The sequence below is a fragment of the Megalobrama amblycephala genome, linkage group LG4 (genome assembly GCF_018812025.1).
Source record: "Megalobrama amblycephala isolate DHTTF-2021 linkage group LG4, ASM1881202v1, whole genome shotgun sequence".
NCBI classification, from domain to species: Eukaryota; Metazoa; Chordata; class Actinopteri; order Cypriniformes; family Xenocyprididae; genus Megalobrama; species Megalobrama amblycephala.
Window position 1 is genome coordinate 13,768,932 of NC_063047.1, and position 22,012 is coordinate 13,790,943.

A 22,012-nucleotide genomic window follows, 5' to 3' on the forward strand; every position below is an offset into this window, starting at 1 on the left:
TTGGATGGGTAGTGCTATTTAGAAAAACAATGTCATACGATTGTTAGTAAGGTTCACATTTTAGCGTTACATAATATGCAGATAAAAGGTGCTTAACAGCACAACATCTTTACATCATAAAATTTACACAGGCATACACTGTAACATGTGACAGAGATCACAATTCATTGAAATCAAAATGGGAGTTTCAGCAAATACAGGCAAGTATTTTCCTAATACTCTGTATTAATTAAAAGTAAGCTAAAGCAATAGCAAAAAGTAACTATGAAGAAAATCAGAGAAAAGAGAAAACAATATGATAATTTTAATAGGAAGCATAATTATGGTTGAAGTTTAAAATAGGAGGTGTATCTTATAATATTTTAAACAGTGGTTCTTAGCAAGCTTCTAGGGGGGCTGCAGGATGACTTAATAATTATTTAAATTAAGTAATATTAAAATAATATAACTTTATTAAAATGCTAAAGATACACAACGTGTAAATCGCATATTTTTAATAAAAATGTGTAAATAAATTGTAAAGAAAACCGCTCTTGTGTTTAATTAATTTAATATATTGACTCTTTCCATTTCTATTAATAAAAAGTTTGAAAACAAGCAGCTTTGGCATATTTAAAGCAGAATATACCGGACTAAATGTTATATCATATATGAGAGGCATTAAATATTGTGATGGACAACGGCGGGCCTTCAAGTGAAAAAAGTTGAAAACCATTGCTTTAAACCTTTAAACCTGCGGAATGCAGCGGGACTTTTATTTTGGTAACGTCATTACCCGGAAGTCTCACGTTATAGTGAACGGGCGAAAACACGTGTGAAACTTCCACTCTGTAGTACAGTTGTTTATGTTCTGTGTTACTGTTTACAAGTTAACGTCACTCGCATTTAGCTTGAAACGGACATTTCTGCTATTCAAACGAAGCATAATACGCCATTTAGCATTTTGTAAGTAGTATCTGAGAGAGTTTAGTGAAGTTATTTAACTAACGTTACTACACCACCTGCTTACTGACATGGCTGAGGACATGCCAATGCTCAACATCTCTTCAGATGCCGGACGGTTTGACAGAAAGACAAACCGAAGACATCCGTCGTCAGCAGAGAAATGGAAACGGGTGAGTCAGTCCTGCATCTTCTGTTGCCGTTTTCATTACACCCTGATGTACTCTGCTCTTCACACAAGTTACTTTCAGCCTGATTGTGAAGTGCTGTACTGTCTGTGTTGATGTTACAGAAAAAGCAAGAATCAAAGAGGAAGGCTGTCTTTGAGCCCCAAGAGAGCAGCGCCTCCAAACAGAGGAAGATTAATCAAACTGGTCAACAGCACACACATAAGCAAAAGCTGCAAACCCCCAAAAGCCCCTCTCAGAGGAGTAATAATAGAGACACAGAGGAGAACGGAGACCAGAGAGAAATCTTTGCAGCAAAGTCGCCATCAAAGGTGAAAACATTTCCAAAGAAAGCTCCCAAAGAGCATGGAGACTATGGCAGACCATTTATCAAGACATCGTCTCTCTTCAGAAACAACCCAGAGATCCCTGATGTCCTCAGGTAGATGCAACACATTTGAGCTTGTGTGAATGGACTCGGGTTTTTCTCAAAATTGACCTTTCCATGCAATTTATTTGTCTTATTTCCCCTCCCAGTCCTGCTGTAAATCTGGTAAAGGAGAAAGTCTTCACCAGCAACACATTTGAAGAACTAAGTCTACATCCTCATCTGGTAAGAACAAACCTCAATATCTCTTAAAGAGATAGTTCACCCAGAAATTAAAATTCTGTCATTAATTACTCACCCTCATGTCATTCCATACTCGTAAGACTTTCGTTCATCTTCAGAATGCAAATGAAGATATTTTTGATGAAATCTGAGAGCTTTCTGTCCCTCCACTGACAGCTATGCAATTGAAACTTTGACACTTCAAAAAGGTCATAAAGAGAAAACTAATCCATATGAATTGAGTGGTTTAGTCCAAATTTTCTGAAGAGACTCGATCACTTTATCTGATGAACAGCTTGAATTTAGGCTTTTACTCACATATAAACATTGATCAGTGAACATAAACAGAAGCTCAACTGAACCTGCTTGACATGCAAGAATAAACCTCTTCCAGAAGCTCAAATGTGCTGCTCAACACACTTTATGAACTTTTTGAAGCTTCAAAGTTTCAAGGCTGAAAAGTTGCGTAGGCTGTCTATGGAGGGACAGAAAGCCCTCAGATTTAATCAAGAAGATCTTCATTTGCGTTCCGAAGATAAATGAAAGTCTTACAGGTTTGGAACGACATGAGGGTGAATAATTAATGAGAGAATTTTTATTTTTGGGTGACCTAACCCTTTAACAAATCTCTCAACTAAAATGCTTCTCCTATCTTTAGTCTTATACCTTTTTATCCTCCTCTAAACAATTTCACAGGTGGCAACGCTCCACAAGGTGTTGAACGTGACCAGTATGACGAGGTACTGTATCTTCATCTTATCGTTATATTGTCCTCCTAATCTGTCTCTTTTCGTTTTTCTCATTTTCATCTGTGTTTTCAGTGTCCAGAAACAGACTATACCAGTGCTGATGTCTGGTAAAGATGCAGTAGTGCGCTCACAGACTGGATCAGGTGGGATTTCTGGCCTCTTTCGTGTTAATGAGTTTTATTTTTTCCATTAAAATTACTAAGTAAAATGTTATAAAATACACCAAGAATGTCATCAATTTATTGTATTGAATGTTCAGTTCTTGATTCATGTAGTTTACAACAATCCCATATGCACGATTTACTTGACAATTATGTTATTTCATTTAGCTGTAAAAAATAGTAATCCCAAAAGTGTTTAAGTTAAATGTTAAAGAGAAAGAAGAATAAAATGGAAAACAATATGATAAGATGTGATTATTCATATGAATTGTACAGGAAAAACATTGGCGTATGGAATTCCAGTGGTTCAGTTCTTACAAGCGATGCAACCTAAAGTGAAGGCAAGTCCTGAATGTCTAAAACAACACACTCAACATCAGGACTTTACTCACTGATCACATAATCATTTTACTCAGTTATAGTTGGCTTAAAGTAGTCGTTGGCAGTCAGACATTCAACACTGTACATTACACAGCATAACGTACAACACAAGAAATACATGAAGGTTAGAAAGGTCTACAATTTAAATGAGATACATAATTGACACAATGTTTTTTTTTTTTCAAATAATTTGGCAAAATTAGTTTTGAATCAGATTGAACGTTATCAATAAAATAGCTAATGCACCATTAATAGTGTATTTGTGGTCATGTACAACAACGTTTGATATTATAAATTAAGCTTAATGTATTTTTTCAGAGATCAGATGGGCCTTTAGCCATTGTGATTGTTCCAACAAGAGAGGTATTGTAAAAATTAATACAAAACCATCAACATTTTCATATTTATGTTGTGGATGAACATATATATTTCCTTTTGTTATATATCCTTTTTATTTACTTCCAACATGAATTTATCTCTGGCTTTCCCTCAGCTTGCCCTGCAGAGCTTTCAGATGTTTCAGAAGCTTCTAAAAGTGAGAATTTGCATTTTTGCTAAATTAATATGCTGCATTGATGTAATTGAGTCACTAAAATTTCAATCTTCATTCAATATATTTATTCCTTTCAGCCTTTCACCTGGATTGTGCCAGGAGTTCTGATGGGAGGAGAAAAAAGGAAAGCAGAAAAAGCCAGGTTAACAACACAAAATACATCCTGATGTTCTGAAGTAGATTTCTGTTGATTTATTCAAATGTAAAATTATTGTATCATTATTATGAATGCATTTTAAATAGATTTCAACTTTGCTGCAAATACACTAGTTCAAAAGTTAGTATGATTTTTAAAAAAATAGAAATTAATACTTTTATTCAGCAAAGATGCATTAAATTGATCAAAAGTGACACTTACAATAATGTTACAAAAGATTTCTATTTCTAATAAATGTTGTTCTTTTAAACTTTCTATTCATGAAAGAATCCTGAAAGCAATTGTATTACAGTTTCTACAAAAATATTCAACATTGATAATAAGAAATGTTTCTTGAGCTGCAAATGAGAATCTTAGAATGATTTTTGAAGGATCTTGTGACTGAAGCCTGGAGTAATGACCATTTCAGCAGCCGTTACTCCAGTCTTCAATGTCACAAGATTCTTAAATGAGTAAATTAAATTTTTCAATATATTAAAATAGAACGCAGTTAATAGAATTTCACAATATATTACTATTTCTACTGTATTTTGATCAAATAAATGCAGCTTTAGTGAGCATAAGAGACTTCTTTCAAAAAGATTAAAGTCTTACCCGACCTTACCAAACTTTTGAACCGTAGTGTATATTTAATTCTACAATATCACTTCAGTCTGCGCTTGTCTGTCTTTGTCTTGACTTCAGACTGAGGAAGGGCATTAATGTTCTGATCTCGACCCCAGGCCGACTGGTGGACCACATCAAGAACACTTTAAGTATGGCTTTCAGTGCTGTGCGCTGGCTTATTCTGGATGAAGCCGACAGGTCAGTGTGTTTGCCCATTTGAACCAAGGATTACATTAGCTGATTTTTTTTTTTTTTTTTTTTTTTTTTTGATATTTTATTATTTGGATATTATACTACTATTCTAATAATACGCTTTATCATCAAAATGTTCTTTACTACTTTAGAGTAAAAAAAAAAAAAAGTAGAGTAATTCATGGAGGTTTTCTGTGCAGTTGATGTTATCAATTATTTTATATTTTGTCTAGGGCAAAATGCACCAAAATTTCAGCCGCTGAAAATTATCAGTGAAAATGTCGTCTTTGTTTTTAGCCGAAATACAAAAACAGCTGGAAACATAAGCCAAAACGCTCCACTCAATATTCCGCTCTGTGCACATGCGCTCCGCTCAGTTGCTCGTGGCCCATGTGAACACTCCACTCATGTACCGCACATACTCATTGGAAAAGCAAAGTCTGCTCAAATAACACAGAGACATGAAATTTCTATGTAGAAGTATACTTGATTCTGTTTGCAGTTAACCCACTGTGCTGTAACATGGTGTGGTATAGCTATTATTGGTATTTTTTAAAATTCAGCATCATTAAAATTTTTGATTGAATAAATACATTTTAAAAGGCAGTTTCGGTTTTCAGCCAAGTGTATCCAGAATTTTCGGTTTCAGCCAAGAATTTTCATTTTAGTGCATCCCGAATTTTATAGATTTGTTCTCGCAGCCTTGTTTGCAGGTGTATCAGTATCACGGATTTTACCATTATATGTGTTCTCTATTGAAGGATTCTGGATTTGGGCTTTGAGAAAGATCTGACTGTGATTTTGAATGCTCTGAACGCCCCTGGACTTGCCAGGCAGAATGTGCTGCTTTCAGCCACACTCACTGAGGGTAAGCTCAGCATCTACTCACTACCACTGTCACACAATGAGAAGGAATGTCTGGCTGCAAAGTACTCACTTTAGACTGTGGGAGGTACCGTACTTACTTTATTCTAGTAGAAGCAGACTGGGATGAGCTGACAGATGTTGTTGTCGCTCAGGTCCAGTCTGCCTCTGCTTGACGTGAGAAAACAGGCTCTTTATCCCAATGATAACTGAAAGTTTTTGAGCTTCTTATAGCACCTTTCAGTTTTAAGCAGCACTACATCACAAAAACGACTTACTCTTACATTTTTCAATCACAAAAACATTTTTTGGTGACTATCTACATGCATGCGTTGATCTGTTCTCTGCATTTCTAGGACTGTCCCGATTAGCCAGTATCAGTATGAAGGAGCCTGTGAGTATCCATGTGTCAGAGGGGAGTGGGGAGACAGTTGAAGTGTGTCCCCAGGCGGCCCCTCAGGCTCTGTCAGACAGCTATGCAGTTCCTGAGAGACTACAGCAGCATGTGGTGGTGGTGCCCAGCAAACTCCACCTGGTCTGTTTGGCTGCCTTTATTCTGACCAAATGCAAGGTAGAGCACACCTTATGTTAAAATCCAGTTATTAACACTCAGTGTTATTGTGTGTTATGCTGTAGATCACCTCATGTCATTTCAGTTTGATTAATGTGAATCATTCAAATGTTTTATAATCTGCCAAAGTTGTGAAGAAGAAAGCTGGAACTGTTTTAGATGAACCCTTTATTTATAGTAATTTCTCTTTCTAATATACACTACATAATATGTAAATATAAAACATCTTGAGTAATATTAACTACTATTTTTTCTTTTTGTTTAGAAAGCCATTACTCCAGTCACATGATCCTTTTAGAAATCATTCTAATATGCTGATTTAATGGTCAAGAAACATTTCTTCTTATTATTATTATTATAAATATTAATATTGCTTAATATTATTTGGAAACTTTTCTCAGGATTCTTTGATGAATAGAAAGTAAAAAAAACAAAAAAAAAACAGCTTTTATCTGAAATAAATCTTTTGTAACATTATAAATGTCTTTACTGTCACTTTTGATCAATGTAGTGCATCCTTGCTGAATGAAAGTATTAATTTATTTTTTAAAAATCTGACTCCAAACATTTGAACAGTAGTGTATGTGTAATTACCAAAACATCTTTTAATTCTTATCTATTTTAACTGATAACCAACTATGTTATCACTGCTGGAGCTTACTGTAACCAAGAAAGTAATTTGCTCATGTCACATGCACAGTAGAGATGCATACCTTGCTGTCACTGGACTTAAGTATGTTGGTGTGTTTTTGTACATAGTTTGAGCAGCGGCAGAAGCTGATCGTTTTCATATCCAGCTGTGAGGCTGTAGAGTTCCTGCTCACTCTCTTCACTGCAGTCCTCTGTGAGAATCCCAACACCACATCAACCAAAAGTACCTCGTACCTTAACTTCTACAGGCTCCACGGCAACATGAGGCAAGAGGTAAGACGTTATGTGCCCCCCCAACAACACCCTCATAGGACACTTACAATGAAACTGTTGGTTTATGTTGCTGTGTCTTTGACACTTGACTTGGTGTATATAAATAATTGGTTATAATTGACTAACCGCTTTGCATGTGAAATGATTAACACTTCTGAACACATTTAAAATGGTTTTGATTTAATGTATTTTTGGTCACTGCATAATTACTATTCTTCCATTTGAGTTATTTTATAGTAAATTTTCTTCACTATTATTCTGTAATGTGAAAACTAGTAAAATACATTAAAAACAGTAATATTGTGAAATTTTATTGCAGTTTAAAATAAAATATAAAATATTAAAATTAAAATTACAATGTAAAATATAAAAAATTTATTTCTGTGATGGCAAAGCTGAATTTTCAGGATCATTACTCCAGTCTTCAGTGTCACATGATCCTTCAGAAATCGTTCTAATATGCTGATTTGCTGCTCAAGAAACATTTCTTCTTCTTATTAATAATGCTGAAAACAGTTGTGCTGCTTAATATTTTTGTGGAAACCTACAGTTTTATCAGGTTTCTTTGATGAATAGAAAGTTTAAAAGAACAACATTTATTTGAAATAGAAGTTTTGAATGGTAGTGTAGATCTTATTTTTCATGATGTATTCTCTTTAATGTATATCAGTAGAAAGTATTTTTAGCTTTCTGTGAATATATCAGGGTCCCCACAGTCATGAAAACCTTGAAAATATCAGTGAAGTTTAAAAGTGTGATATTCAGGCCTGCGAAGTAATACAATCTTAAATTAATGTACATTTCTATAATGAATATACATGTTTCTAGTTATGCAAAGGTATAAAATATTTTATTGGGTAGAAATTGCTTTTTGTGAGTACAATCGCTGTAAAAATATTTTTAATAGTCATTATCCATGAATCATGAACAACTGGAAGAGTCTTGGAAAAGCATTGACAAAGTAATTTGCATTTATATACATTGAAGGCTAGTATGTCTATGCATCCATCATGCTTGAACGATGTATAGCCTCACTTTTGTTATTCAGTTAGCAAATAAGGATTCAGATTCTACTTGTACTTTTTTTTTTTGAGCTAAAATGGCCATGTCTCTTAAAAGCCTCTAGAAGCACTAGCAGCATATGACACTGGGTTAGACCATCATGGTCTGGATGAACGGTGGGGTCTGTCGGCTCTCGGCCAGCTGGCATTCAGGCAGTAGCAGCAGTCGGTGCCCTGTGGCAGTGTCAGGGGATCTGCATCCTGCCACTGTCCAGCCTGCACCCTCACCCCCACAAAAATGGAGCAGCCGTGGGTCGCCCATATGGCACTGGTAGGGCAGGGGACTCAGGAGTCTCTTGGTCAGATGTATGGGAGAGCAGGTTTGGGTGTGGTGTTGGCCTGAAGTGTTATGGATGGGTTTGGTAATGGGACAGCACAGGCTGAGCTCTGGACGTCTCCTCCGATGAGATGAACTGCAGGAGATGGGCAGCTGTTCCAGCACACAACAGATTGTGCTTCATGCAGCAAAAGAGAGAGGATCTGTCGGACATCCCATCTTAAGATGGGCTCTTATCTGTGTTTCCACCTCATCTTTTGTTCTGTTATAAGTGCAGATACTTCTTTTGCTGTGATAATGTCTCATACAACAAATCAAGCTCAAGTGTTTCTCTTTTATACACCTTTTTTTTTTTTTTTGGGTGAACTTGCCTGTTTCTCTCCCTGCAGGAGCGCACTGAGGTGTTCCAGGAGTTTTCTCAGTGTAAAACTGGAATTCTACTGTGTACGGTAAGTTATTCAGTTTCATGCCATTTGTATGGTAACCGACATTGATTGTAGTCTAAAGCAGTGATTCCCAACCAGGTGTGTGCATTATCCCCTTCACACATCTCACTGCCCTTCTTTCTTTGTGACATCTGCAATCCCAAATTTAATTGATGTTCTAATATATAGATATGTTAAAGGCACAATATGTAAGATTTTTAGATTAAAATATCCAAAAACCACATTGTTATGTATTTTGTTGACTTGTGTACTTATATTATCCCAGATGTCTCCAATAATATTTAAATCTGGAGAAATAAGCAATTTTAACCAGGACTTGGACCATGTCCGTACGTCGCCTATCATTGACTCATACCTGCATTACCCTCGATTTACAGTTTTAATTTGTAAAAACCATGGAAACACCAAAAATGCTTTGATATATTTTTTCATTAGACAAGGGAACATCTGATTGGATACATTTATAGACAGAATACTAATCAGTTATAAAGCTCAACACGTGTAGTCTTATTGTTTGAATCTCGTTTTTTTGATTATATTAATATGATATTCTAATATCGATCTAGCAGCATTGTGCAACAAGTGTCTCATAGCAGCCACCGAACAAATGCACAGAGTAACGTTATAACATAATTTTCAACACACAAATGTATCTAATAAGATAAACACGCACACACGCTTGACCGGAAGAAGCGAAAGCATAATAAAAGATTGAAAAAACTTTTTTTTCAAGGTTTAAAGGGGGGCGAGACTAAAAAAGTTTAAGAATCAATGTACTAAAGTAACATTAATAATCTCATCCATGAATATGATTTCTGCCCGAGTCCCATTGGATTCTTTTTCCCTGACTGTGAGGTGAAGATGACATCTCCCATGATTCTGCGCTCAATCACGGCGTCAAGCGCGTTGAATAGGCGTCTTCTAGCAGCGAAAAAACGTACATATTGTGTCTTTAAATGGCTCACTGATGCATTAATCTAAGGTATTTTTAATTATGTCACATTGCAGAAGGGCTCCTGGAGTGAATGAGATCTTCTATTCTTGCTGACAGTCCAGCATGGCATTGTGTTGGTCTCCATCTATATCAGCTCTAGAGCTACAGACTCCAGACATGCCAACTTAGGGTTTAGGCTAGATGAGGTTGAGAGTTGGAGTTAAAGGGATAGTTCACCCAAATATTTTGGCATTACTTCACTCACCCTCAAGTTGTTTCAAACCTGTATGAGTTTCTTTGTTCTGCTGAACACAAAAGATATTTTGAAGAATATCGGTAATCAAACAGTTGATGGACCCCATTGACTTCCATAGTAGGAAAAATAAATACACCAAACAAACTTTTTTTGGCTTGATTTTATTCTAAATGACATTACAGTGTATTTGGATCTTAATACAGTAAATTAAGTGAATCACAAATTTGTATACTTAAGTTTTAATTTATCATCTGATATTTATATATATTTTTTTATATATTTTAATAGTTAATAACACTGGTTCCACATTTCCCTAATTCACCCTATCAAGTTTTTTTCTAGACTTAACAAGATGCTTTAAGTTAACGGTTAAATAGATTAATCGGTCAAAGACATTTAGATGTCCGCATCAATAGAAATTTACAAAAGTGATTTTATATACATGGAAGGTACATTAAATGCAAGTAAAACGTCTACTTTTTAAGGTTTAAAATAAGTTTTTGGAGAATAAAATGTTAAAATGTGGGTGAAATAACTTCCATTGTCATTCAGTGTAACACTTGTATTTATGTAAAAATTAAAACAATACTTATTCTGACCAGTACATATTAAAATATATAAAAGAATAAGTGAGCATAAATTTTATTGCATTTTAAATTCTTGCTGACAAATGGGCAAAACCTAGGATAGTGCCAAAGTTTAAAAATGTAAAATTACAAGTAATTAGCATTTGGGGTAAAAGTAATTAGTCTTTATGGCCCATAAATAGATTTTTCTTGTAAATATCCCTGACAAGATTGAAGACTAAATGACATTTTAATGGGTATCTTCTGTAAATCATGGTAAACATGATTTAACATGATTTAGTAACAAATTAAACAGGACCCATTCTGACGTATTGAAAAACTACAATAACAATTTAAAGCTGTATTACACTTATTGTTTTGATGCTTGAAAACGCTTTTTCATCTTATATATATATATATATATATAATGCTTTTTTTTTGTTTATTTTCCCTCTAGGATGTGGCTGCACGTGGATTGGATCTGCCTCAGGTTACGTGGATTATACAGGTTAGATTTTTTCATGTGTAAAATCTCATCATTTGCATAATCGCCAGTGTGCAACAAATAATTTTTTTAAACGAATATCATCTTTTTGTTGCAGTACAACCCTCCCGTTTCTGCCGCGGAGTATGTTCATCGCGTGGGCCGCACAGCACGAATTGGCGCTCAGGGCAGCAGCCTGCTCTTCCTCACCCCCTCTGAGACGGCTTTTGTGGATGTGCTGGCCAATCACAACATCAGGTGTGCTGACTGGCATCTCATCTATATCAGATTTACTGATCATTTCGATGAACTCCGACACAGCAGTAGGGGACTGTGGGCCAGGTCCTGTCTGATGTGTGGATGAAGTCCAGTCCCTGACATTGTGATTAAAGATGGTCAAACAGGTCTTGTCTCTGTTCCAAAGCCCACAATATAACAGTCAAGAGCTGGACTGATGACTCTGTGCTGATCTCGGCACTGGAAGCCAGTGTGAAGAGAAAACACACTCAGTCTCTCTGCATGAGAGCAGAATGAATCTGTTCTGCTGGCACAAGCACTATGATATTTGGCTCACATTACAGTTTACAGTACTAAAGGATGATCGGAAGGAGTTTGGTAGCTTTAGCAAAGCTCGATATGTTGAGCTAAACTATCTAAACTAGGAATCTCACAGTCTGGAATATGTTGGTGCAATTTTTTCCCATTGATAATGTTTTCATTTATAATATCCATCTACACCTTTTGGCTTCTCTCTCCCTCAGTTTGTCTGAGATGAAGATGGTGGACATCTTGGCCACTTTGATGAAGGTTGAGCGCTTCAAAGGCAGAGGGAAATGGGACAATAAGGTAACTTCTAACATCTAAACCTTAAACATGGTGATCCTGACCCAAAGAGTTAATGTTGACTTATTTGACTGCAAAACTATTATAACTTTCCTAACTTGGTTAAAGATCACACATAGTTGAAAATGCATGTCTAGAGAACAGCTGTGGGAGAAGAATGGCTTTCTCTTTATCCCCCCCCCCCCCCTTGACAATGAGAGCCGTCTGACAACAATGAGTGAATGTTTCTGCCAGCGCTCAGTCAGTCCTAATCCTGATTTAATGTCCTTTTCCCTCCCAGCACCAATCAGCTGGTTGTAATCCTCACCCATGCCACCCCCCTTGTTAGCAGCCTCATTTGAGGGTCAAAGGTCATTGATGGGGAGGGGAGATGTCATTAGTGTGTATAACCAATAACATTTATGTGCTGCTCTTGTGTTTTTAATATAATAAAAAATGATTTTTCACTGATTTCTGTTGTTTATTTTTGATGTGTGCCATTTTGCACATGACTGCGCAGAGATCAGCTGCTGCTTTTGAGCAGGAGGTGCGAGAGAGAGCCACCGTTTTACAGACTGACTTTGAGAATTATGTTCATGCCAATAAGGAGTCTCTGCAAACGGCGAAGAGCGGTAAGATGAAAAACTAATTTTCATGCAGGGTTGCTGTGTTATACTGATATTTTGTTTTACAGCTTTGCAGCCCAGCTACAATTCATTACCTAGAAGAAATTTAGTTGAATATGTAAATATAGATATTTGAACATTTTTGACAACGATTTAACCTCTAAATCATAATCATTAATTATTAATTTTCCTTGATATTGCAATTGTGATTTGTATTTGTATTTAATAGTATAAACAATTAAATATTTTATTAATAAAATATAAAATGTTTTATTTATAAACAAAATAAGAAAAATAATAAAGTCATTTTTAAATTAAAATTAAGGTGTATCATTAACATTAAGGCCCTGTTTAGATCTGGTATTAAAGGTGCCCTAGAATCAAAAATTGAATTTACCTCGGCATAGATGAATAACAAGAGTTCAGTACATGGAAATGACATACAGTGAGTCTCAAACTCCATTGTTGTAAATCTCATTTGTAAATCTCATTTGTTTAAAAGACCTCCGGAAAACAGGCGAATCTCAACATAACACTGACTGTTACGTAACAGTCGGGATCTTTAATATGTACGCCCCCAATATTTGCATATGCCAGCTCATGTTCAAGGCATTACACAAGGGCAGCCAGTATTAACGTCTAGATCTGTGCACAGCTGAATCATCAGACTAGGTAAGCAAGCAAGAACAATAGCGAAAAATGGCAGATGGAGCAATAATAACTGACATGATCCATGATTACATGATATTTTTAGTGATGTTTGTGAATTGTCTTTATAAATGTTTTGTTAGCATGTTGCTAATGTACTGTTAAATGTGGTTAAAGTTAGCATCGCTTCTTACTGTATTCACGGAGACAAGAGAGCCGTCGCTATTTTCATTTTTTAAACACTTGCAGTCTGTATAATTCACAAACACATCTTCATTCTTTATAAATCTCTCCAACAGTGTGTAATGTTAGCTTTAGCCACGGAGCACTATCAAACTCATTCAGAATCAAATGTAAACATCCAAATAAATACTATACTCACATGATCCAACGCATGCATGCAGTATGCATGACGTACATCTTGTAAAGAGTTTAAAGGGGCCGCAGCCTGAATCGGTGCATAGTTAATGATGCCCCAAAATAGGCAGTTAAAAAAATTAATTAAAAAAAATCTATGGGGTATTTTGAGCTGAAACTTCATAGACGCATTCAGGGGACACCTTAGACTTATATTACATCTTGTAAAAACTGGTTCTAGGGCACCTTTAAGGTGCGTTTTGGTCGATTGGATCACAAGTAGACAAGGGAGATACATTCGTGTTTACTCCTGGTGTTTTAATTTGTCTCTTGTCCACTTCTAATCACTTCTGTCCTGACTTTTTTCGAAGGAAGGGTTTAAGGGTGGGTAAATGTATGCGCTTTTTCAGGTCTTTTGATTTAATGGGCAAAATAAACTAATGCAAATTACATATGAACGCGACTGGAGGTGACGGAAAAACACATGGAGAGCAGCAGATTTAGTTTCTGCTCTGACAGCCGCAAGACCACAGCAAACGTGGTGAGTGTGTGTTAGAAGAAATCAGGAATGGTGAGAGAACATTGTGCTTGGTATGTTTTTCATCTTCAAACCAAACTTGGGTTTTCAACCGACAAAGTTTAAATCGAGTCTGGCTAGCGCTTTTCCCGTAATGTTTTCTCATTAGGTTAGTGGGCGGAGATTAGGCGGACTTTTGTTTATGTTTGAACGCATGCGATCAATCTAGTCGAATCTAGTCGAATGTGTTTTTGACTACCTCTGAAAGTGTTCGAAAGTGGACAAGCTCAAAAAGTTTTAAACTCTGTTTACACCTGTATTTAGCATTGTCCACTTGTGATCCGATCTATCAGACGCATTTTAATACCAGGTGTAAACAGGGCCTAAAATTAGTTCCTTGATTGCCTGTGAAACCCTTTAAGTGCTTGGAAATGTCTACTACCTGCACTCTAAATGCCCTTTTTTTTATTTGGGTCCTGTAGCACTGCAATCTTTCCTGAGAGCATACACCACGTACCCCTCCAGTCTGAAACACATCTTCCACATTCGCAACCTGCACCTGGGCCACGCTGCTAAGAGCTTTGGCCTGAGGGACGCACCCCAGGGCCTGGGTAGCTCCATAACTACTAATCCTGCCAACAGCAAAGATTCCAAGAAGGGCAAAGACAAAGCCAAGAGGTACTGCAAGTTTTCAGAAATTGGACAGTAATTTATGAATCTGTCAAACAGTTTGCGGTGACCGATAGTATGATCTAGTTCTTCTTTTAGATAAATTTAGCCATGTACTGTTTGATGGTACATTTTCCTTTGTGGCTTTTGTAACATTTTTAAAAAAATCACATAATATTTCATATTTGTGAGCTCTTTTGAACAGTATTTTTTTTTTCACTGTTTTATTTCACTTACATGGATTATACATTAATTCAAAATTTGGGGTCAGTACAAAAATATATACTTTTATAAAATTATATAAAAATGAATACTTTCACCAAGGATTCATTCAATTGATCAAACGTTACAGTAAAGACACATTCAGTGATTTCTTTTTCAAATACGTGCTGTTCTTTTTAACTTTCTATTCATCAAAGAGTCCTGGGAAAAAATATATCACGGTTTCTACAAAAACTTTAAGCAGTGCAACTGTTTTCAACATTGATAACAAGAAATGTTTTTTTAAGCACCAAATCAGCATATTATACTGATTTCTGATTGATCATGTGACACTGAAGACTGGAGTAATGATGTTGAAAATTCAGCTGTGCCATCACAGGACTAAATCTTTTTTTTTTAATAATATTACTATTTTTTTAGCTGTATTTTTTATCAAAAGAATGCAGCCTTGGTAAACTTGAGTTTTTTTTTCCCCAAAAAATCTTACTGACCCCAAACTTTTGACTATTAGTATATCCCAGATTAAGTTAAGGTCATATATATATATATATATATATATATATATATATATATATATATATATGTGTATATGTGTGTGTGTTCATACACACATATATTAATATATGTGTGTGTATAAAATTTGGAATACAGCTCATTTAACTTATGGCTGTCATGAAAGCAAAATTTCATGAAAGCTATTCGAAACCAATAGATGTGATTCTAACAATGTGATATTAACAAATTGTACTATTAAGTTCTAACAACATTTAATTAAAGCAATGGCATGTAGTCTACAAGTATTAGGTAAACTTTTTCCCAAGTAATGTCCATTTAAATGAAAAAACAACAAAGAAACAAAAGCTTGATATGCTTCTCTCAAATCAAAATAAGCATTCAAAACAACCACTGCAAAACTGAATTGTCTGTACTCTGTAGACTTAGTACTGCGTACACTGTAGAGTGAATGGGAATAGTTTAATTTTTTTATTTTAGTATCAACTAGGCACCAAAGTACTAGCACTTTTGGCAAAACACAGCCTATGTGAAACCACCAATATCCTTTTTGGCTATAACATTCAACCACTTATCTAGTGTCACTTCTCAAAGAAAAGAGAAGAGAAATGCCTTCGAGCCATTTTGTAGGATGATGTTTTACTGTAAGTGTCCTGTAAAGGCTGCTCTGAAAATTGCCAGCATGGCTGCGCTGGAGAAAAGCCCACAGCTCACACACACTCTTGGCAGCTGCGAGTCTTTCACTGTAGCAGAGCTCTTCAGGGTCAAAGAGGACTAGTCAAGTCCTGCCTTTACCAGCAGTTTGTTTTACCTTTCACCTTTGATACAGTCACCCCTCTCGTTTACCCTCGACTTCCTTTTTGCTGTGATGCACTATCAGCGTTTTTCCCAAAACATATTGAATATGACATCCTTTATAAAGAGGACAGCCAGACTCTATCTACCTCCTCTCTTTACAGGATAAATCTCAGATTCTGTGCTTCAGAATGCTTTTGAATCAATTGTTGCTTTGGATGCATACTATATTCGGGTCTGATTTACTTAATCTTATAGCAGTAGGTGTAATTTGTAATGGCAGGTGATGATTGATTTTGTCCTGATGGTATGGCCAGTTCATCACAGTATGGTTGTTAGGTGCTCAATATGATGTTTGGCCAGTGCTTGACACTGCAAGGTTATTAGTGGTCATTTCCCATAGGATTGAAATGGTGCTGCAAGCGTGTGGTCTGCTTAGCAAAGGCCTTGTCCAGACTAGCCCTTGAGCGTGTATGTGTCGGTGTAGGCCTTCTTTTGTGCATTTGTATGTGGTCAGATTCTCCACAGGACACTTAATTAAACTGAGCCAAAGCCAAAAACCGTCCATCCTGTCACATAGCGAGGAGCATTATCTGTATTCTTGTGCATTTGTGAACGTTTAAAGGTGCCCTCGAATGAAAAATTGAATTTATCTTGGCATAGTTAAATAACAAGAGTTCAGTACATGGAAATGACATACAGTGAGTCTCAAACTCCATTGTTTCCTCCTTCTTATATAAATCTCATTTGTTTAAAAGACCTCCGAAGAACAGGCGAATCTCAACATAACACCGACTGTTACGCAACATTCGGGGTGTACGCCCCCAATATTTGCATATGCCAGCCCACGGTCCCAATATTATCATTATGAAAGGCATTAGACAAGGGCAAAACGTCTGGATCAACGTCTGAATCAATAGACTCGGTAAGCAAGCAAGAACAACAGCGAAAAATGGCAGATGGAGCAATAATAACTGACATGATCCATGATATCATGATATTTTTAGTGATACTGGTAAATTGTCTTTCTAAATGTTTCGTTAGCATGTTGCTAATGTACTGTTAAATGTGGTTAAAGTTACCATCGTTTCTTACTGTATTCACGAAGACAAGAGAGCCGTCGCTATTTTCATTTTTAAACACTTGCAGTCTGTATAATTCATAAACACAACTTCATTCTTTATAAATCTCTCCAACAGTGTGTAATGTTAGCTTTAGCCACGCAGCATAGCCTCAAACTCATTCAGAATCAATGTAAACAATATAACAGTATACAATACTCACATAATCCGACGCATGCATGCCGCATGCATGACAAACACTTTGTAAAGATCCATTTTGAGGGTTATATTAGCTGTGTAAACTTTGTTACGGCACTGTTCAAGGCAAGCACGAGCTCTGTGGGCGGAGAGCACGAGATTTAAAGGGGCCACAGCATAAATCGGCGCGTTTATAATGATGCCCCAAAATAGGCAGTTAAAAAAATTGATAAAAAAAAAAAAATCTATGGGGTATTTTGAGCTGAAACTTCACAGGCACATTCAGGGGACACCTTAGACTTATATTACATCTTTTAAAAACATAATCTAGGGCACCTTTAAATAAAGAATATTCACATACAAGCCTCTCCTTTAGGCTTTTAGCATGTGTTTCATAGCTGACCCGCACATGCAATGATCACACTTCTCTTGTCAGACCAGAATTGTCATGTGAAAATTTCTGTTATTGTCAGTGTATTCTGCTGTATTTTACTTCCCTCTCTTTCATCCCACCGTCTGTTCTTCAATGTGCCTTTGAGATAAAGGCTCAAAAGCCCTGCGTGCTGTCTCTGTGCTGTGAAGGGGGTGTCAGCTACGGTTTGGTAAAACTGATGTTAAAGTTGCTTAACTCAAGGTTAGTGACACATTAAATTTAATTGAGTAGCGTCATTTTATTTCAGAGTGGAAAACAGACTCCCAATAGTCGTTCTTTACAGAAGAACTTATTCTGTTCTGGAAGGGCGCTGTGAACGTTCTCAATATGTAAAATTATTAGGATAAAGTCGTTTCAGGGCTTATTTAAAATGTGAAAAAAAATTAAAATTTGCATCAGTAATTTAAAATCTAGTCAGTCGGGAAAGTATGTCATGAGAAATTTTATTAGAGCATGGACCAGTAATGTAGAGTTTACTCGACTACGAACACGGTGCGAGTTGCAATGTCCGAATCATGAAGAAATGACTCTTATGAAGTCAGACTTACTCCATCAGTGTCAGTGAATCATTCAGATTTCACAGCTGGCTCCCTCACTGAACCACCAGTCATTTTTCAGCCATGTTCAATAATAATAATAATTAAAAAAATTTAAAAAAAAAAACTGCCAACTCTTTCAGTGATGGATAGAATCTTTTGACTTATACAAGTCAGGTTATTGCCAGGTTGTTTATCTGACATTGACAATGTGTAAATAAGGATACATACTCCCACTAATCAATAATAATATTAGAATACCTTTATTCCTTTATACAAGTATATATATGAATGTTAAAATTGTTTTTGCCTGCTTGTTTGTTTTTTGTATAAATTAGAACTGATACTGATGAATAATGATGAATAAATAAGAGTATTCTAAAACATTTTTTATATTTCACATTTATAAATTCAAATATCGTGTATAAATATAAAATATTTAAAAATGATAAAAACAACAGATATGATTGGTTATTGTTTAACATATGAGGTCCAAATATGTGGCACAAACTTAAATCAATATAGTCCATAAACTAAAACATCCTGTCGTCACAATAAACAGCAGTGACTCTTAAAAACATAAAAAACATCTTTATCAAGCGATTCTGTAATTTGTCTACTAAAAAAATGATTTGGCTTTGATTAGGAGCCAGTGGCTTCCTCAATTAAGCCCTGTTTATTTCATCCATTTCGTAATTTCACAATTTTCTATTAAATTGTTTTATGGCTTCATTTGTACATGTGCACTTCTTTATGGTAGTGTTGAGTTTTGACTTGTGCCACATGCTGGCCCAGACACTATAGGGAGAAGCATGTGTCTAACCACTAGTAATTGGCAGGGTGACCTGCAGCAGGACCTGTGAATGAAACCCATGGAGCGGGACAATAGGTCAGTCCCGGAGGAGCTGCCCCCAGAGCAGCCCAAGTGCACTCACACTCTCTCTCTCCACTGCCCAGACAACAGACAACACCCGTAATGAACTTATCAGCCGTCATAGCTGACATCTATATTTACCAGCCATCACTCTATATAGAATATTCATGCTGCACTATGTCTATGCAACTTAACTGGTCAGTGCTTTGGCCCTATTAACATTTACTATTCCCAGCCTAATTGTGTGTGTATGTGTGTGTGTGACATTGCTGTGTTGTGCTGTGCTGTGCCTTACGGTCTCTGTCGAGTCTAGCCGTCCTGTCAGGAGAGACTTCATTACAGCTGGCTGTGGTATACACTGTCCATGTCCAGACAAGATTTCTCTAATGAGCAGATCACACCAATATAAACATACACACACACACACTTATGGACTCGTGACTGAACAACAAAGACCTCTGGTACACAGAAGAGAGGCCATTACAGACAACCAAAAATACACACGCATCAGTCCTTCTGAGAATTTAATTCAAGTTTTTATTTTTGCAGGATGTTAATAATATATAACAGTTAATATACAGTAAAACCAAAATTTATTCAGACACCTTGAACATTTCATTCATTAATACGGTTTATTCACTATAGTTTAAAAAAATCTTAATAAAATATGACAAGAACTGAGTTAAACTGTGTCAGAAAAAAATTAATCTTAATTATGTCAGATAACACTTAAGCAAAACATGGTCAGGTCAAAGTGTCTGAATAATTCTTGGTTCCAAATTTTTATCAGTTTTACTGGTAGTCCACTGTATGGAGAATTTTTGGGGATAATATGTCACAGTTTACTTTATTTTGCTATCCTCACTTACATAAATGAACTATAGTGTCCTGCACCCACTGGTAAAAATATCAAAAATGTCTGAATAATTTTTGGTTTGACTGTAGTTAATTCAGTATATTTTATTTGCTCATATTTTATATAATATGGTGCATCTATTAAGCTTACCAAGGCTACATTTATTTGATATAAAAAGTAATGTTTTGTTAAATATTATAAAAGTTTAAAATAACTGTTAATTAATAACTTTTAAAATGTAATTTTTTCCTGTGATGGCAAAGCTGAATTTTCAGCATCATTACCCCAGTCTTCAGTGTCACATGATCCTTCAGAAATCATTCTAATATGCTGATTTTCTGCTCAAGAAATATTTCCTATCAATGATCAAAACAGTTGTGCTCCTTAAACTAACATTTTTCACGGTCACTTTTGATCAATTGTAAAGCATCCTTGAAAAAAAAAAATCTCTTAATGGCCCCGAACATTTGAACGGCATTGTATATAATATGCTTCTTTCAGCTAAAATTACAATTAGTAAAAAGAAAATCTCTATGAAATAGAGATACATTTTTTATTTTAATTCTTATGTAGTCGTCATAAATGGCTGAAAAAGACATGGGCAAATCATAGAGATTCATTAGTCAGAATGAATGGGAACCATGTCTAGATCTGGACGTCCCACAGGGTGGTCTTTCTAGATCTTTCTAGTTTGGCTGTGAATAGTTTCGACATGTCATTGCACTCATTTTGTGGCCAGGCGCTCTCGTTTTATTTCGCTCCATTTTGTTCTTCGGTCTGCTTGCCGATCTCCCTCTGTATATGTTCTTTGTTTCTGAGGAGAACTTTGATGGGTTTCTCATTTTAACTCGGTTACCTCGCTGATGGATCACTGCTATTGAGGCATAGATCATATTTATGACACTTCTTTCAGTAAGTGTAAATATAGTGACATTCTATATATATATAATATATATACACCATAGCGTATGTCTGCATACATTCTGCTTCTCGCCTGTAGGGGTCCCTGTAGAGCGCTCGGGGACCAAAAGAACAATAACTGCTGTCTCATAGCCGCTCTAAGCCCTGGGGGTAGAGTGTGTCGTGTGTCACCATGAGGTAGGAGTGTGTGTATTGGATCCTTAAGCAGACCCAGGGGGGCAAAGCGCCGCTTCATTCTCCACAGTTATTGATTAGATAAACAGTCACTAGTTTTACATCAGGCCCCCGCTGCTGTCTACGAGCCTTTTATTGACGACAGTGGGAAATTTGTTCAGCCAGACTCAAGCTAGCCAGACTCTATCTACCTCCTCTCTTTACAGGATAAATCTCAGATTCTGTGCTTCAGAATGCTTTTGAAACTTTGTGAGCAATTCACACGCTTCCTGTTTATTGTGCTATTCTTATTGTTTCTTTATTCTGTTTTGATTGGTTTTTTTTTATACACATAAGAGTGATAGTATTTCTTCATTTAAATGTTTTTCAGGCCTCCCAAGAAACTCACAGCAAAGCAGCGGGTGTCAAACCTAATGCGCTCAGAGTATTTCAGTGGGATAGAGGGAGAATCCAAGTCTAAGAAGAAGAGGAAAAAGAAGAAAGGTCAAGCAGAGGAAGAGGAATCTACCGCTGCATAAAGCGGAAGATATAGGAGCGACCCGAGATGCTCTTTTTCGGCCGAGAAGTGCTGAGGTCGGAGCCTTCTCATGGCCAGGTGGATTCTCATGGTTGAACTCACAGGTGTTTTTACACAGTGTGACATTTTTACCTGGAACAAAGCATGACTGGTCAGCAGCACAGTCTGAAAACCTGCTCCATGCAAAAGCTTTGATGCAGATGGTAAAATGGGCCTATTGGCGTGAAATGCACAAGAAATATTTTATTGCTCACAGTGAATATATTATAAATGTGGTGAATTAAACATGACTATTTGAGCAATGTAATGTACGTGAACACAAGCTGTTTAATCAAAATGAATTTTACATAAAAGTGAGTTGTATTTGATGTG

The 22,012-nt window shown here is 36.2% G+C and overlaps 1 protein-coding gene across 1 annotated transcript; it reads left to right on the forward strand.

Annotated features, from left to right (window-relative positions):
* The first annotated feature begins 764 nt into the window (after positions 1 to 764).
* On the forward strand, positions 765 to 22,008 carry ddx31 (DEAD (Asp-Glu-Ala-Asp) box polypeptide 31). The gene is made up of 20 exons (XM_048187684.1): positions 765 to 1,115; positions 1,235 to 1,551; positions 1,647 to 1,722; positions 2,416 to 2,459; positions 2,541 to 2,611; positions 2,906 to 2,970; positions 3,329 to 3,373; positions 3,504 to 3,545; positions 3,641 to 3,705; positions 4,405 to 4,524; positions 5,280 to 5,386; positions 5,739 to 5,953; positions 6,713 to 6,877; positions 8,605 to 8,664; positions 10,875 to 10,925; positions 11,020 to 11,159; positions 11,663 to 11,747; positions 12,244 to 12,355; positions 14,354 to 14,549; positions 21,494 to 22,008. The coding sequence occupies exons 1-20, from the start codon at positions 1,014 to 1,016 to the stop codon at positions 21,639 to 21,641; spliced, it is 2,226 nt and encodes a 741-aa protein (XP_048043641.1). The 5' UTR covers positions 765 to 1,013; the 3' UTR covers positions 21,642 to 22,008.
* Positions 22,009 to 22,012: the final 4 nt, after the last annotated feature.

Excerpts from the sequence above, each read along its gene's own strand:
- ddx31 (XM_048187684.1), top strand. The coding sequence starts at position 1,014 with ATGGCTGAGGACATGCCAATGCTCAACATCTCTTCAGATGCCGGACGG. Across the intron at positions 1,116-1,234 it reads CAGCAGAGAAATGGAAACGG|AAAAAGCAAGAATCAAAGAG; the intron begins GTGAGTCAGTCC and ends TTGATGTTACAG. Across the intron at positions 3,374-3,503 it reads TGATTGTTCCAACAAGAGAG|CTTGCCCTGCAGAGCTTTCA; the intron begins GTATTGTAAAAA and ends GCTTTCCCTCAG.